Source organism: Neocloeon triangulifer, unplaced genomic scaffold (assembly GCF_031216515.1).
Source record: "Neocloeon triangulifer isolate White Clay Creek 2 clone unplaced genomic scaffold, ASM3121651v1 ptg000011l, whole genome shotgun sequence".
Taxonomy (NCBI): domain Eukaryota; kingdom Metazoa; phylum Arthropoda; class Insecta; order Ephemeroptera; family Baetidae; genus Neocloeon; species Neocloeon triangulifer.
In genome coordinates this window covers 4926364-4943126 of record NW_026775553.1, presented here as the reverse complement: position 1 = coordinate 4943126, position 16763 = coordinate 4926364, and the positions used below count along the sequence as shown (strand labels likewise).

At 36.4% G+C, this 16763-nt stretch overlaps 1 protein-coding gene across 2 annotated transcripts; it reads left to right on the top strand.

The window, feature by feature from the left end:
• The first annotated feature begins 7546 nt into the window (after nt 1-7546).
• Nucleotides 7547-13037, top strand: LOC132195991 (uncharacterized). 2 transcript variants are annotated; one of them, XM_059618348.1, is made up of 6 exons: nt 7547-7629; nt 8315-8542; nt 9085-9360; nt 9708-9851; nt 10357-10575; nt 12621-13037. In XM_059618348.1, the coding sequence occupies exons 2-6, from the start codon at nt 8354-8356 to the stop codon at nt 12900-12902; spliced, it is 1110 nt and encodes a 369-aa protein (XP_059474331.1). In that variant the 5' UTR covers nt 7547-7629; nt 8315-8353; the 3' UTR covers nt 12903-13037. The 2 variants fall into 2 exon arrangements, with proteins under 2 accessions (XP_059474331.1, XP_059474330.1); XM_059618347.1 differs by having other exon boundaries at nt 9082-9360.
• Nucleotides 13038-16763: the final 3726 nt, after the last annotated feature.

The window sequence follows — 16763 nt, the reverse complement described above, 5'->3', positions numbered from 1 at the left end:
CCGGCTGATGAATAAAATATCCTCTTGCGAGCACGAAACTAATTAAACAGAGACTTTAGTCCACATTTTTAATCAGCACTTTTGAGCTCTATGAGAAGGAGAATCTCCTAGACAAACTACTAACCGACTCTGCGCGAGTTATGAAGAAGCTGCGGCGGATTTTAATTCATTTTTCTTTGGCTTTTTATACAAATCTTTCTGGTCGCGCAAGAAAGGAAGAAGGTGGAAGCTGATACTCGGCGGGTAGTTTCATCTTTCTCTCTCTCTGCCGGATTTTTCCTCTTCTTTGCCAGTCTCTCATTAAGCTTCTTTTACATGCTTCGTTTGTTTCAAGCCTTTGGCAGGGCCTTGGGAGGCAGCCGGAGGAATATTTTATTTCACACAAAGAAGAAAGCCTCTTTCTCTCTCTCTCTCTCTTGTTGATTTCTAATTATTAAGCACCGACTTTGTGCCCAACAACAACAGCACAATGCAGATTTGCAGAAACAGGACTTTTTAATCACTTAATCCACTTCAAACAAATCCACGAAAATCTTTCTGGGCAATTAAAAAAAATGGAACTCGCTTTGAGGCCGAATATATTATTACATGCTGTGGAAATTTATTGTGAGCGACGGCGCAAGAATCCTTTTGAAATTCAGCCAAAAGCCTCGGCGTTTACGCTGCAAAATCCCTCAAATAACTTTGCACGTGCGGCTTTCCGAGAAAGAACAAGAAGAGATGAGAGACAAAGCGAAAAAGCGGCCTTCTCAAAAGCTACCCGGCCGCGCGTGCAAAAAATCAGCCAGCATTAGATTTCCCGCCACGTATTTACATTTAAAATTTATAACGCGCGATGTCAGAAAAGATAAAGAAAAAAATTATCGTATCATTCTCTCTCGTGTTCCGCGGCGAAAAATGCATGCATTTTAATTTCTCCTTTGCAGATAAAGCGGAAAATTGTCTAATAAATATTGCGCAGTGTTTGCTGGAATAAAATTAGGACTGCATGGGGTTGAGGATTGTAGACTCAAATATTGTGCATATTTTATTAATAATTGAGCAATTGACCTCATTCTTCACACGATATTTTTTGCAAGACAATTCTAATAATTTTGGCAAGTGCAGCTCATTTTTGACCAAATTATAATGAGATATTCATGGTTTCAAAGTTGGATCTTTTGGCTAGATCTTGCAGCAATTTTTATGCAAATTTTTTATAAGTAGCATTATTTTTTGCACTATTTATTATTTGAATACCCATTTACATCAAACAAAAATTTATTACTAATTGTAAGTACATTGAGGTTACAGATAGAAAATTGTACTGACAAAAACTGATGCAAAAGATTTCAGTTTTTTATTAGATTTTCTTTAGTCTTTCTCAATATTTTTTATTGAAACTGAATAAGTGAATAATTTAAAATTTAAAATCAATAATCAATTAGTGGGATACTTTTTAGAAGCAAATTTACACCAATTCATGCTGCATAAATTAAACACGCTTAAAAAGTAAATTTCTCCAAGAAAATTCGAAAAACAATTGAAAAAATCAATTCATTATTCTTCCCCTTCAACAGCCCAAGAAAGTAGGTGACATTCCAATCAACTAAACTTTTGATGACATATTTTTATTTCTAAATTGCGATTTATAATACTCAACCCTTTAGAAGTTCACAGAGTGTGTGATTGTGAGAGTCCGTGCGCGCTTGTGTGTGTCGCCGCGCATATTAAAAGCAGAGCGAAACAAACAAATGCAAATGAAGGGAGTCCAATCGGCGCGGCAAACACAATTTCGGCTGCGATGGAGCGCGCCATTAATTGAGGAAATCGCTTTTAACATTCAATTTTTGGTTCGGGCCGAGTGTGTTCGGTTGGCGTGACGTCTCGAGCTCATTTCCGCTGCAAACCTCGCGCGCTAATCTAAATTACTATTTCGCTCGGCGCATCGATCAGCAGGTAGAGAGAGAGAGAGAGAGAGAGAGAGAGAGAGAGAGAGAGAGAGAGAGAGAGAGAGAGAGAGAGAGAGAGAGAATTTTCCGTCCGTCGGATGAACGTGCAAAAATATAGCAGAGAGAATTTCAAAGGATTTGCACGAGAGGGAGAAATAGAGCCGCTCTCCATTTAAATAAAATTGCTTTAATCCTTTTGCGCGCGGCCGAGGAAAGGATTTTCCGCGATGTGAATTTTTCCAGCGCGGCAAAGACGCGCAATGAGAATTTTTGTAATAAATTTTTGCGCCCGCGGATGGAGATTGATCTGCAAGCAAATGAGGCGGCAGAATTTTCGCCATTAATCATTTCGCGAAATGAGAAAAAGAGTTCAAGGCAGGCTTTGCTTTTTCTGTATCTTTTCAACAGAATGAGCTTTGATGGCGATTGGAATGACTGAACTGGTAAATAATTTAAGCTCGCAGCCATTTATTTTTCAAATCCGTTTAACTCAAAACAAAATCTGAGCATTTTTTAGCAGTCTTGTAACTTTGAGCACAAAATTTTTATTTTTAAATAATTTTCTGATGTATATTTTGATTTTGTTAAGAAATTATGAATTTGATTCAATAATGAACGAATAAAAACATGATGAATTGTCTATTCAGTAAATGAGCAAAATTCACGACAATATAAAATTTCCAATTTAAAAGATCATTAAGAATAAATTTTTATTTTTTATATTCGTGACTCAAGTCGATTATGTGATGTGCTTGTTTCTGAAGAGTTCAAACAAACAAATCATACATTCATGAAGATATTAAGTTATTAAATAAGCATGACAGATAATAAATAATAATATCAATTTTACTCTTCAAATTTTGAGTCATGAAACATTGTTTTTCTATAATAGTTTTATTTTCAGTTTCGCCAAATATTTCCACACAAAATATTTTAGAAGCCTTTGAAATTTTTATCTATAGCAGAAAAAATTGTATATAATTACCGCTGATACATCAATTAACATGATTTGAAAATAGAATAAATGATAATAAATATAAAAATTGGTCAAACTTTTAAGCGACCGCTAATTGTTTTTGAAAAATTATGGTTTTGGATTATTTGATAAGATTTTACAAAAAAATATATAAGCACATAATTAATCTTGAAGTGGATCTTTCAAACAAATTAAACTAATCTCATGAAATTTTTCAGACAATAAGGGATTATTTTCTAAAACCGCGGTTCGTTTTTTCCGCGTCAGAGGCAACTTATAAAATATGTGGGGCGCGTAGCTGTGGAAAGGTGAAAAATCAAGCCGCACACCTATAGTATTAAACGAACCAGCGCAGAGGAGCATACCGTGTCATGTTGTAAACTTTGGCTGTAAATTTAAAGCCCACTTGAACTTTTATAACGCAGCGCGAGCGAGATGCTGCTGCCGGGCCCGTCGGAGGTGTTAACTTGCAAAATGCGCCACCAGCAGTTTGCCGAGCTCGCGCCGTCGGATAAGCAAAAGCACGTCTCTCTATACCTGCATCCACACCTACTCTTAATCCCCTCCGAGCTTCACGGGCGAAAATTCGCCCGAATGAGCCATCAATTGATTAAAAGCACCGACGATCCGCTTTTGCAACACCCGGCCTGTAAATAAAGTAACCGGCGTTTCAGTCAAAATTGCTCGTGAGGTGAAAAAATAAAATACGAGAGGCGAGACGAGAGGATAAATCTGTGAAAATCTGATAACGACAAAATATATATCAATCTGGTTAAATATATATTTTTTTGCAATAAAACTTTCCAGTGCCAAAAAATCTCTGAAAATGAAAATACCGAGAACGAAAGATTGACGCACTGTGTACATTTTTAAACCATTTAATAAAACTTGTAAAAGACTAGCCAAAAAAAAATGTTAAATTAAAAAAATATTAATGTGTGTGAAATTACACCAATCGAACAAAAAAACATTATTTTGTACCTGATATTCTATAGAAACAACCATTTTATTGTTATAATTTACATTATATGGATTAATTTGAATTAATGAAAGTCTATTTTGTTCAGAAAATAATACAATTACGTTCATTTTTTTATCAAATTAATTCACGTGAGATTGCGTGAGAATTAACAACAAATAATAATCCATTTATTTTTTTAAATGTATAGAGTTGCCAAATATGAATGACGATTTTTATTGACATACTTCTGTAATTATCGCAGTTCTGAAATGCTGGAGGCAATTGATTTAATTTTTTCCAAGTGCAAATTATTCAAGTAAATTCAAAGTAAAATTATTATAAAAGAAAGTCTCTAGTTATTAAATCACTAGAAAATAATATAGGCTAAACTGACGATAATTAAAAAGTAAGTTTTAATTTCTCAAGTCTTTGGACAAACTAACTAAGATGTATTTAATTTTATGATTTCTAATTTATTTGCTGGACAAATCATTTTATGCAAAAGGCTATGATGGAGTGTGGTGGAAATAACCCAAACAACGGCGCCAAAGGGTTTATTTTGCATCTCGGGTGCGCGCAGTTGACATTTCGCCGGGAGCTTTTGTGTATTATTATTGCTATTATGATTATCATTAGGCCGCCAAAGTGCGGCTGCCGGAATTCTCTTTCGTCGTTCGCTCTCAGCACAATTGTGCTGCTGTGTATTTAGGACGACGCCGTCGCAAAGTTTGCTCAGCAGCAACAGCGGCGGCAAAGCTGCAGCAGCGCAGAGTGTTTGTTATGAATTACTCGTGCGCTAGCTCGTGTTTCTTCTTCTGCTTTGACGTATTATTCCGCCAGGCTTGTTCCGGCTAACATATTTCCACCTTTATTGCTGGCAAAACGGCGTGCGCAAATACAACGCGCGGCCTCTCCGCATCCAAAGTTTGCCCTCGCTAAGCCCTTCCCTTATTGCATTAGCCTAACGGAATGATTTTGACTTGCTCCAAAAACAAAAACAAAATCTTTATTCACAATTATTTTCTATTTCAAAATACTGAAAATATAAAATTGGTTAAAAAATTAATTAAAAATTTCAAACTTCAATCAAATAAAAATACTGAAATAAATAAAAGTGGCAGCTACAATTTTGATGTGATCTAATAACCCCCAGACTCCCCAGTGGTACTTTTTTCTGCACGACTTTTCTGTTTGCTATTATTGCATGAATTTTCGGTCACAAAAATTAAAAAAAAAAGTATAATTACATTTTTCTTTTTCAGTGTGGCAAAAATTAAAAAAAAAAAATATAGCTCCAATTGAGTAATTTTGAGTCGTTCAAAAATGTGATTAGCCCTATTGATTAAATCCACACAGTCCTTCCAACGTAGAGCTGAAATAAAATTAAAATCATGAACTTTGTAGATTTATTTCTTGATTTTTGTTTCAGTTTTTCAATGAGAGGTTTGTTATTATAATTTTTTTTTATTCATTAAGTCGGTGTCAGCACGTTGTTTTTGTTCCATGTATGGTGTACAATTTTTCACCGTAGAAGTGTATTCCTCTGAGCGCACTTCACAGACTTTCACACTAGTTAAGAGAGAAGACGCAGCACGGCGCGAAATGTTGCAAAACAGTAATTAGCCCTAGAGCGCGCGTTGCCTGTCATTAAAAGTGAGCCACACTAATAATTCCGCAGCAGAGATAGAGCGAGCAAAAGTTAAATATTACAAACGTGTGCGCCGCTCGTTCTTTATTATCGCGGACACGTTGCACGAATTTTCTCTATTATTCTTGAAAAGTGTAATAGACGCCGGCAGAGGGAGCAGAGACGACTTTATTCTCTGGGCAGAGAGTTAGTGAGCCGGCGAAAATCATTATCGTCCTCATCATTGTCATCTGTCGCCAGCAGACGCCGGCCGCGCGGCAATGGAGCTCTTCGGCACCCTCGAAAAATTAACCCGGCATTATTTTATTGTTGTTTGCCAGCCGGCCTTTGTTTTATTTGTCCTCTCTGCGCTGGTAAACGGGAATTTTTTAATTATAGCCCGGCATTTTTTAATTACGAGGACAATTAAATAGCGTGTGGGCACGTGTGTGAACTTGAGCCTCTTTGGCGCAAAAGGAAGGAAAAGAAAGAAAGAAAGAGTAAATTTATTCGCACACCACGCCGGGCCAGTGTGATAAGGCGAGGTATGCAAATTGGCGCTTTTATCACCCGGACTGGTTGCATACTGCTCGCCAGAGACTAGCAAAAAGTTATGCTAGCAGTCGTGCCAACTTTTTATGCAGTGTCCTCTCTGGCTGCGCGCGCTATATTTGATAAATATGTGAAAGTTGGAGAGCCGCCGCCGTGTCGTAATTCAAAATGTTTTCACTTTGCGAAAATGTTGGAAAATGAAAAGGGTCTCTGCCAGCGCAGTGCGCGCTACTGGAAAAGGCCCGTGTTTGTTCAGAGCAGGCAAAATATGCAGCTTTTTATATTTTACTCTCACACTACTTCGAGCTTTGATGAGTAAATATAAAATATTTTTTAATGAGAGATACATTAAAATACAGAATATAGAAATAAATAAAAACTAGTTTAACTCAATATAAATTAAAATTACACGGCAAAATTTTTAATATTGGTATATATCTAGATAAAACCAGACTAAATTTTGTGGGTATGTGGGTGTGTTTCTTACAACTGATTGGCTTGAAGTGTACGTGTTACTTTGCCTTTGAGCTGCGTCAAGAAGTGGTTAATTGTGTATCGGTGAACTTTTGGTGTTTTTGTTACTGGTGGAAAGTTATAATTGGTTATTTTGCAATTGATTTATTATTACAAATGTAAGTAGAAAAAGGAAAAACTGAATCTTTTCATTATGCAGAATTGCAGAGGAATAATGTTAATAAACAATATACAATATTAGCTTTGATAATGATTTTCTAGAAGAAGTGATATTTATATTTAAAAAAAAATCTATATTACATTACAATTTTTTAAACATCCAATTTGTTTTACATAAAATTCAAAATTTTTACGCACTAAAAAATAGTATTCATATGAATTTGATACTTCAATATTTTTAGTGTTTTTATTTTTAAGAAAAAGTATTGTTACTGGTTCATTTTTGGTCAAATTGAGGAAGCAATTGTGAGATAAAACAACAAACTCTGTGTCAGCGTGTTTTTTTCCCATAACAAACAAGGCCTCACGCTTTGTCTAATTATCCAATTGATTGCATGACAGGAAGCGCCGAAAAATAGGACTGGAATGAAATTTGACGCCAATATAAATGTGCTTGATTGCAATCGAGGCAGTTAACAGTCTCATTAATCATCCAATTACCACACACTCTGTTACGGAGAAGGGAAAAACACACACACACACAGCAATAAAAAGGGCCATTTCGGCCAACGTGCTGGTGCTGGTGCCAAATTTTTCAATTATAAAGTGATTATTGGTCTCGTCGGATGAGAATGGGGCGAAACAAAAATTGAAAAGCTGCAGGGAGGTGTCGATCGCGAATGATTGAAATTGCACTCTCCAATTTGAGCTCAATCAGCAGCCATACGGGGTTTGATCGTGGCACGGCAGATAATGGCACAGGGTTTTTCAATTACACGCGAGAGCACAATGAAAAACGAAGGCCGCAATGAAGTCATCTTCGTAGTGGGTGGGTTGCTTTTCTTTTGGGCGGGAGGACCTAGTATAAAAAGAGCTGATCGCCAAACGCACGCTCTTCCAACAGCAAGCCCAATTATTAGTGCAGGATATCGCCTTGTCGCGGACGCACGTAAGTCAAACGTTTTATTCCTCCATTCATTTTTTTCTTTCATTAATGAATATAGTTTGTTATAATAGTAGCAATCCATGAAACGTTCATATATTTAAAATTCAAATGTTTTTTTGCTAATATATTCATAGTTATTATTAAATTTAATTTATTATTACATTTTACTGATTTTGTTGGTTATTATTGTAATTTGTTAAATTTTTGCAAATAATTTAGATTTTATTTATAAATCCCAGCGATTATTTATAGCATTATCATGATACAATGAACGATAAAATACTTAATTGCAATTTTTAAATTTATTAACTATTATTAGTTTAGCAATAAGTTAAACAAATAAAGAATTACATAAGACAAAAATTCAAAAATTGAATGGTGAAATGGCTTCAGTGACTTCAGCGAGTTTTATGCAATTATATGATTTATAATGCAAGATCCATAAAATTTAACAGTATAATTATATAAAAATTACGTTACAAACATATTATCTTTTAAATATCAAAATATTATAAATTAAATTACTCTACTAAGTCGCCTTTCAAAATAATGTTGACTTTTATTTATTTTTGGGATATTTATTATAATCATTAACATTATTTGAAAACAATTTCTTAATTTAAAATCATAAAAATTAAAATTAAATTTCTTAGCATAATTGTTTATCCTGAAATTTATTTTCATGTAGTAATTTAAGTAGCGGGCGGCGGCAAACATCTTTGTGGCGATGTCAACGGATGCCCTGGACGAGAACGTCACTGGTGCATCTTCTGCCGCTGCTGCATCCGAGCAACAGGAAGAAAGAGGCGAGGGTGGGGCCAACAATCGGCCTAATAACAGCGGCGAAAAGTCGGCGAGGAAGAAGAGCGGCATGACATCAGCAGTCAAGGCCGGAAGGAGCCTCTCCACCTCAAAGGTAAGACCAGCTTAATTGCACTCGCTTTGTTTCTTTCAACTTTGCAATGCCCGCCGAGACCCTTGCATAATTAATAGCCACCAGAATAAAAAAAAAAGAGAATCTATAAAAACGTCTCCTTAAAAAAGACACGCAAATTGTGCATAAAATGCTAATAATGAGCAGAACAGAGAGAAAAAATATTAAAAAATTCATTAGAAATATTAAGTACAAAAATAAAAAAATGTTATATTGTAAAGAACTTTCGTGTTTTTGATAAGAAACTTAATGGGAAGCAACAATTTAAAAGAAGATTCTCTAGATCCTGGTTGAATTAAATAGAAAAAAAATTAAAATAATTTTTACCCACCACTCTGGGAGACTTGCCAGCTTTCTTAATATTTGCGCATAAAAACAGCTATTCCCTAAAAATATTAAGCTGTGGAACAATCAATCAACTTAAAGAAAAGGGAACTTTGATCTGTGGCGTCTGTGTTGTGCTTTGGTGTCTTTATTAAGCCGGTCTGATGTCACACGGAAAATCGATTTGCGTGCTTCAGCAGTCGGCTGCGGCAGCGGCGGCGGCCGCTTTCGGGGACAGCAGCGGCGAGGAGGAGGGCTCGGACTTGGAGCTGTCGGACACGGAGCGGCACTTCCTGACCAAAGGCGCTTTTCTGCTCACCCCGAGCAACGAGTTGACGCTCGAGAAGGCCGAGGCCATTGTCGACAAGATGAACTTCCGCGCGCCCTTCTCGCTGACCAAAACGGCCACCGGCATTCTCTTCAAATTCGCCGAACCAGACGACTGCGCCGCTGTTTACAAGAAGGGTTTCCACAAGGTAAAACTCTCTCTCAAACAAACCTCTGCGTTTTCTGATCAAAGCCGCCTTCGCTGTGAATAAAGCAGCGAAAAAAAAGAAAGAACGAAAAACTTCTTGAGAGGATTTGTCTCGAGAGTCTCCGCAGAAAAGCAACAATTATATTTCAGTCACTGTGCCGTTTCCTCCCTTATACATTTTCACCCGGCGGCTCATGTTTTTTCTGCCTTCTTCCTAATTATGATCACACTTTCACAAACACATCTTGTATTAAAATAAATGCACACGTGAAAATTCCTGATTTTAAAACTAAAAAAATTGATAAATTTCTACAATGAATTGAAATTTATTTTTTGTTTTAATTGTAGGTGACTGGTGCACGATTTTACAAGAAAATTGTGATTCCATGTCGGCCGATGCGGACCTATGTCGTTTATGCACTGGACGTCCCAGACAGCATCCCAGTGGAAGACATTCGCCATGCTCTCTTCAAGCTCCAGTCAGTTGTTGAGGTAAAGTACGTTTTTTCATTTATTTTTTCCAATGTCTGATATTATTTTTTAATCAAAGTACACAATTTTAAACTGATATCTGAATGTGCAAAATTAAATTTTAAATTATAATGTAGTGGGAAAAAATGAGTAAAGAAAAAAAAAAGGATTTTGGAGAAGAAATTAGTTTAATTTCAAAAGTGGAAAAATAAAAAAATAAATGTGATATAGAGAAATATTTGAGAAAATATTTTGTTTTCACTTGGTCTTTTTTAATTTTTATTTGCATTTTTCCATTTTTATTTATTTCTCATACTCTTATTTAACAATACACATTAAATTCCTATATACATTAAATCGTGAATATAATCATAAGTTTTTGCACAACTCACACACTAAACAATATCTAAAATTTCTACAATTTATTTAAACAGACGATGATAGCTAATGGGATGTCTCTAAAATTCTAAAATATAATTCAAAAGAAATTTGGAAATTACATTCTGAATCTTTTTTCAATATTCAGGTGAGCCGCGTGGTCTCCTCCACACACTCCACCTCAGCACCGACCCTCGGCTCGTCGTCGACGTCTCTTTCCACCCCCGTTGGAGGCGTGGGGGCGGCTTCAAGTGCGGACAAGAGTGGCCCGTCGACGCCGCTAATTCAAGTGTCCGCAGCCGCGACCGCCACCAACAACGCTGTGGCCGGCTACTGTCCGCTGGTGCGCATCACTCTCGGCTCGCAGGTATGTACACGTGGTAATTAGCGGTCTGAATATTTCACCAGGTGCACTGCAGGTGGCCTAAGAGGGTGGGGTAATAATAACCGCTCGCTGCATCGCCCTCAATTATTCAAAGCGATCCGCAAAAGAAATTAAACAGGCGCCGCCATGAAAAATGGATGCACAACTGCTCGTGCATTATTTGTGGCGGACGCCGCGATTTTTAATTTTGGTTTACGACCACCACGGCTTTCAAATATTAATGGCCGCTGTGCTTTTGGATCTAAAGCGTGTTTCGGCCATGAAGGGATTTTACTTGTGAGCTGAAAGATTGTTATTTTGAACAATTTTGAATAACATTAAGGGCTAAACTGTCTTAAATATTAGTTTTAATTTTTGATTTGCCGTATAAGCATTATTCTTTGATATCTAATAAAAAAAATTATTGTTGGATTACCTAAAATAATATTTTACCAATTTTAAAGCTTTCCTAATGAAAACGTATTACTAGGAATTCTAAAATTACAGCTTCAAATAATTTTTGCAAAGTATTGTATTATATATTACTCTATATTGTTATCTATAGAATAAATATTTTTTATCAAAAAAATTGTTAAACCATGCGAAAGTTATTTGCGATTATTTTGCAGAAACGTTTGTGCATGAAATAGATTTATTCTTTTTGGCTTCCGGCGACTTCTGACAAAAAATTCCCTGCCGATTTATTGCAATTTCTGCCCTTTTAATATTTATGGCTGCCTCCATTTTTCAGTCTGCCTCAAAATTCCATTCCGTTATTGCTGAATATTTGTCAGCACGAAATTGTCGGGAACATCATTTTTCACCCGAATTTTCCTTCTGCATAATAAATCAAACCCACATTGGAAAGTCAACACACAGCGAATGCAAATATAACACTCTTGACAGCTGCAAAAGTTGGTGCCGCCGCCGCCGCCGACGTGCGATTACTGATAATTTTATTAGGCCCTAAAACACAATGACTCAAACTTTTCTCGCCCTGTCTTGCGAATCACGCAATTCTTTCCCCGATCGACCGCTGCAATTTCCTCTCAGGGGCACCACTTGCAGCTTTTTTCCATCTGAAAAGAAGAACAAGAAGTGCAGCGTAATCTAAAAACGGTGCTTTTGCGACCGTGGCGATAATTTGATGCCATTTGGTGATAGTGCGCGTCGTTTCGAGGGTTGTGCTGCGCCCTTCTCTATTTAAATTATGAGTGTGGCGGCGGAAAAAGCAGATTCGCCGCAAATCTACACGCAATTTGTCAAAATTTCAGCCCGGCCGCCGTAAAAAAAGCGCCATGAATATGAAATGCGGACGCGCGCACCTCTTTTAAATAACCACTCTTTATTCCTTTTGAGATTTATCCTCGCGCGCTCTCTCTCTCTCGTCAGATGAAATCTTAAGTACAGCTCCTTTCCTCCTTTTACTGCTGCGCGAGATGCCCTCCAAGACACGCTCCCTTTTTGGCGAAATGACACATTTTATTGGCCGTACCCAATAACAGAAGCCAGCGGTCAAAAGTCTAAAAATGTCCTTTGAAAGGGAAATGTATTATTTTATCTAAAAACGTAAGAGGGATATCTATCTAGGATTATTTTTATGTTAATATTTTTGTTAATATATTAACATCAGGCAATACAATCTGAAGAAATATGTCTCAAATCATTACTAGGCAAACAAATAGGATTTGTGACATTTGTGTAATGTATTGTTCATTTTCAAACTTAATATTTTCACGTGATTTAATTAGATTACTTTTATTTTGTCTTTAAAATGCGGTATAGAAATAAATTATTTAACAGTAAGAATTTATATTTTATAATTTTGTAATAAATAATTTTTTAAATTATATATAAATATTAAAATATAAATCATCTAGAAAACTTCCTAAACGATATTTTTAAATAAAAATAATAAGCATTGTTTAAAGAATAAACAAAATTTAATATTAATTTAAAGTCTTCTAATCTATTAATTACAGCTTTTTAATTATAGTGTAGCAAGAAAGAATCAATAAATAAAATCAAAACGTTCTGGTATTTTTCAGGAGGAGGCAAACGCGTTGCTGCAAAACGGCCTTGATTTTTTCGGCGCCACTTTCTTCCCGACCGAAGCTGCTCGGCCCATGAAAAAGACGTCGGTCTGTGGCAAAGCTGGAGTCAGCGGTGGATTCTATCCTGGCTCGGTGTTGTCCGAAACCTTCGGCGCCTTCGGAAGCAACAACGGAATGATGGGCACGCGGATCAGAGAGCTGGTGCCCGTTTTTGACGCCTCCGGATTTGCCAAAATCGCAGCACCAGCCGAGAGGACGGTCAAACCACGAAATTAAACCTAAAAGCATTAAATTTGTTTTCTTTTCGAATTAATTATCAAATCTTTTAGTAACCAGATTTCTCGCTTTTGGTGCAAACCAAATCTTCCAGCATTTCTCTGTATGAAAATTTTAAAATAAAACTTCTATTTCCTTATAAAATACAAATGTACAACTTCATTTCAATTTCCACCTGAGAGGCGAGGGCGTGAAATTTGTAATAATTGTATACTTGAATGTGGCACAATGACCGTGAACGAGTATTTGGAAAGTTTTGCTTCAGGAAATTGGCTCTTTGCTGTCACGAAATTCAATCAGAAGTGCTTTCCAGGGCGCACAGAGCGGAATTGTCCCAGAGCGTCAGGGCCGTTATCGCGATTTCGGGGAGGGGCCTTAATGTGTCCGAAATAATTGTGTCCGAAAGTTTTTTCTGGAATTTGTCCGAAAACTTTCATCCGAAAATTTGATCCGAAGTTAAAAATATAATATATCCGAAAAACTTTTATCCGAACCATAATTTGTCCGAATATCTTTCCTCCGAATCTTAATTTTTCCGAAAAAACTTTCTCCGAAGTAATACTGTAGTTAGTCTCCCTCAAAAGCACCAGAAACATGCGCACTCCTTTCCGCGCACTCCCACCTGCTCCCTGGCCAGCCGCTGGTTATGGGTTTGTTTTGTGTTGGTTTGAGGTGAGTGAGACTGTAAATACAAAATGTCCAAAAACATAAAAAGGAAGTTCTTCACAATGGATTCCTGCTGCATATCAACAGATCAGTGAAAACCCCGAAGGTGACAACAAAGTACCTGCAGTGCTCCAAATATCCTTCATGTACAGCGAGAGGCAAAAAGGTTGATGATGGTGAACCGCAGTGCTATCGATTAGACACAACCACAAGCATAGGACTAATAACAGCTTAGAGTCTTTCCACAAAAAGCTAATAGGGATTGTGAAGACTGCCCATCCAGGAATTTGGCCATACATTGCGGCACTGAAGGCATTGACAATGAAAGCACTCTCTGATTTGGAATCATTAAACGTTGCCTGCAAGGACAAGAAAACTTAAATACTTTCACCAAGACAGATTCATCAAGGAACAAACAAACAGACTTGCTGACGGGAGCATTAGCATCAGGCTTTTCCTGGAGAGGATTTCATACAGAATGTACGATCCTTTGAGGGCTGCAGAAAGACAGGAATTTATATCTATTTATTTATATATAACTTAAACATTTTTTTAATTTTAACAAAACCCAGTCCAACATCAGAGGTCAAAGCGGCGTCAGGACAACCAGCACGACTCTGACTCGGACTAGAGACCCTTGAACCTCGACTGAATCTGGAACTCTGTGACAAACGTTATTTTTAACGGGCTGTGAATTAAATAAATAAGAATACTATACATTACCATACTACTCAATTTCGGACAGTTTCATTTCGGATGAACCATTTTTCGGAGAAAAAAAATTCGGATGAAGTATTTTCGGAGAAAATTTTGAAAAAATTCGGACAAAAATATTTCGGACACATTATTTTCGGACACTTTATTTTTCCGGATTCGGACACAATTATTTCGGACATATTATGGGCCCCCATTTCGGGCACGAATGAATGGCCGACGTCATTTGTTCCGTTTGATTTTATTGTTGGCCTGGCGGAGATGTCCGTCGGCTGTAAATAAATTCGAGTGTTTTGGCATCGAATTTATTGCATTAAACTTGTTCGTACAAACACAGAGAACGAGACCGAGAGAGACGCAGCGAGTGACGATGGAAGTTGTACGGTGTAATAAAAGAGGGAGGACACAATTCCTCGCGGAACGCAGAGAGCAGACTGGCGGCGGCCGAAAGAAAAGTTTAGCCAAGTTCCCCAGATATTTGTGCCGCTGCACGCGCGCGACCCCGTTTCGCAAACTTGCTAATTGAGTCGGCGAAAACACAATGAAACAGACGCGGCAAAGACGGCGAGTTTTAATAGAAGAGAGAATTGTTGTGGGCGACAGACACACTTTACTTACTTAGTTGCGAGTAAATTGAAAAAAAGAGGGTGAGGGTGGCGCCTTTAAAGCATCAAAGCGGAGAATAAAGGAGCGACCCTGCCTGTCACTGCGCTCGCTCAAAACGGCCCCAGAAACTTTGCCGCAATTACAATTGATGTTCACTTCCGTCCAAAGTGACTAGAACAGAGCTTACCTTCTATTAGGGCTCTTTGTTGGACTTTGGAAGTTGCGTTTCATTGTCAGCGGTCACTCGAGGAGAAAATTTGACTTTTGAATTGAGTTTGACCACGGAAGTGGGCGAGTGCTTCGAGAATTCTGAAAGTTAATTTGTGTCACTGAATAAAATATTTAACTGCAAATCAGTTAATTTCTGACCAAATGAGATAAGATCACACAAATACTTAGTTAGATACAAATGAAAACATACAACTTGAAGACAGGGCAAGATATAAATTCTACGATAAAAGTTTATGAAAAAATATTGCAGTTAAACAATTTTTGTAAAAATTTTATTTTGATATTTACAAAATAGGTTCCTAAATTTTTTTATATTTTTCAAATTAGAAGCGTAATAAAATTAATTATGTATGATAAAATTTACAACAATATTTTCAGTAATTGATAAAAGGCTCGCAATAATGCGTAATTTTAATTTTTAATAATTGTTAATAATTTTCTTTAGTTATAATTGCATTTATTTATTATTAATAATTTGATTTCTGTAATTTCATCGTGTGCTTTACAATTCAAATTTGTTATTTTAGCTAAATTTTAAATTATAGATTTAATCTAAATATCAAATTAAATTTATAGAATCAAAACTGGAGTGTGTCTATTTTATATCATAATTGAGAACATGAGAACCATCGTTATTTTGTTCATCTATTTGCTAACAATAATTTAAAAAAATTGGTAGAATGTTAATTAAATAGACAATGGGGGACAATAAACTGCCTGTTAATTATAAGGATGACCCTCGCTGAGAGCAAATAGGACGTAATTCTCTCTGTTTTTATCAGCAAAAGTTTGAAGAAATATGAAAAGTAACAAAAAGATAGAGCAGTTGAACGAATGATGTCGCGTGTGTTGGAAATATCGGGACGCCAGTCATCACTTTGCTCCGTCGTCTACAAAGTATCGCGCAAACGAGCAAATTATGCTGCAATTTGGCGAAAACGACGACAACCGCAGACATAATTCAGCGAGAGCAAGCAGGCCGGCGTAACGAGCAGCAATAATTTAGCAGCATTTGGCGTCATTAGTGTTGGCCGCCGCTCGGTGAAAAATCGCCCAACCGCGTGGGTAATTGAATACGACCGGTCAAATCCAAATTTGATTGATTGAGCGTGACTTGGTGAGAGAGAGAGAGAGAAGGGGCTCCTCCAAAAGCATACATAATGTAAATTTGACGCTCTTTATTACAACAGCTGCTGAACGTGTATAATTTTAAATGAATTAAAAATTAAATGATATATTGAAAATTTATTTACGAAGTATTTTTTGTATCCGTAAATTCCAGTTGATTTTTTGCGCACTCATAGAAATGTAATTCTTCACATTAACAATATTATTTATAAGAGTTGATATATAATTTAATATAAAAATATCTGGCTTCTCTTCATATATATAATAAAACTAAGTTAATGTAATTAATGTAATTATACTATAAAATTATTAAAATAACTACATAATACAAAAAACTTTATTTAATTTTTAACTCGTTTTTTAATTTTATGTATAGCTGAAAAAAATTAAGTTTACTTTAAATTTTAAATCTGAAACCACTTTTATGAGCATTAGGCCGTCTGATCTGTCGCATTGATTTTGAATGACTGATGAACTGATGATTGGACATCTTGTGTGCTGCTTCTGTACATGAGG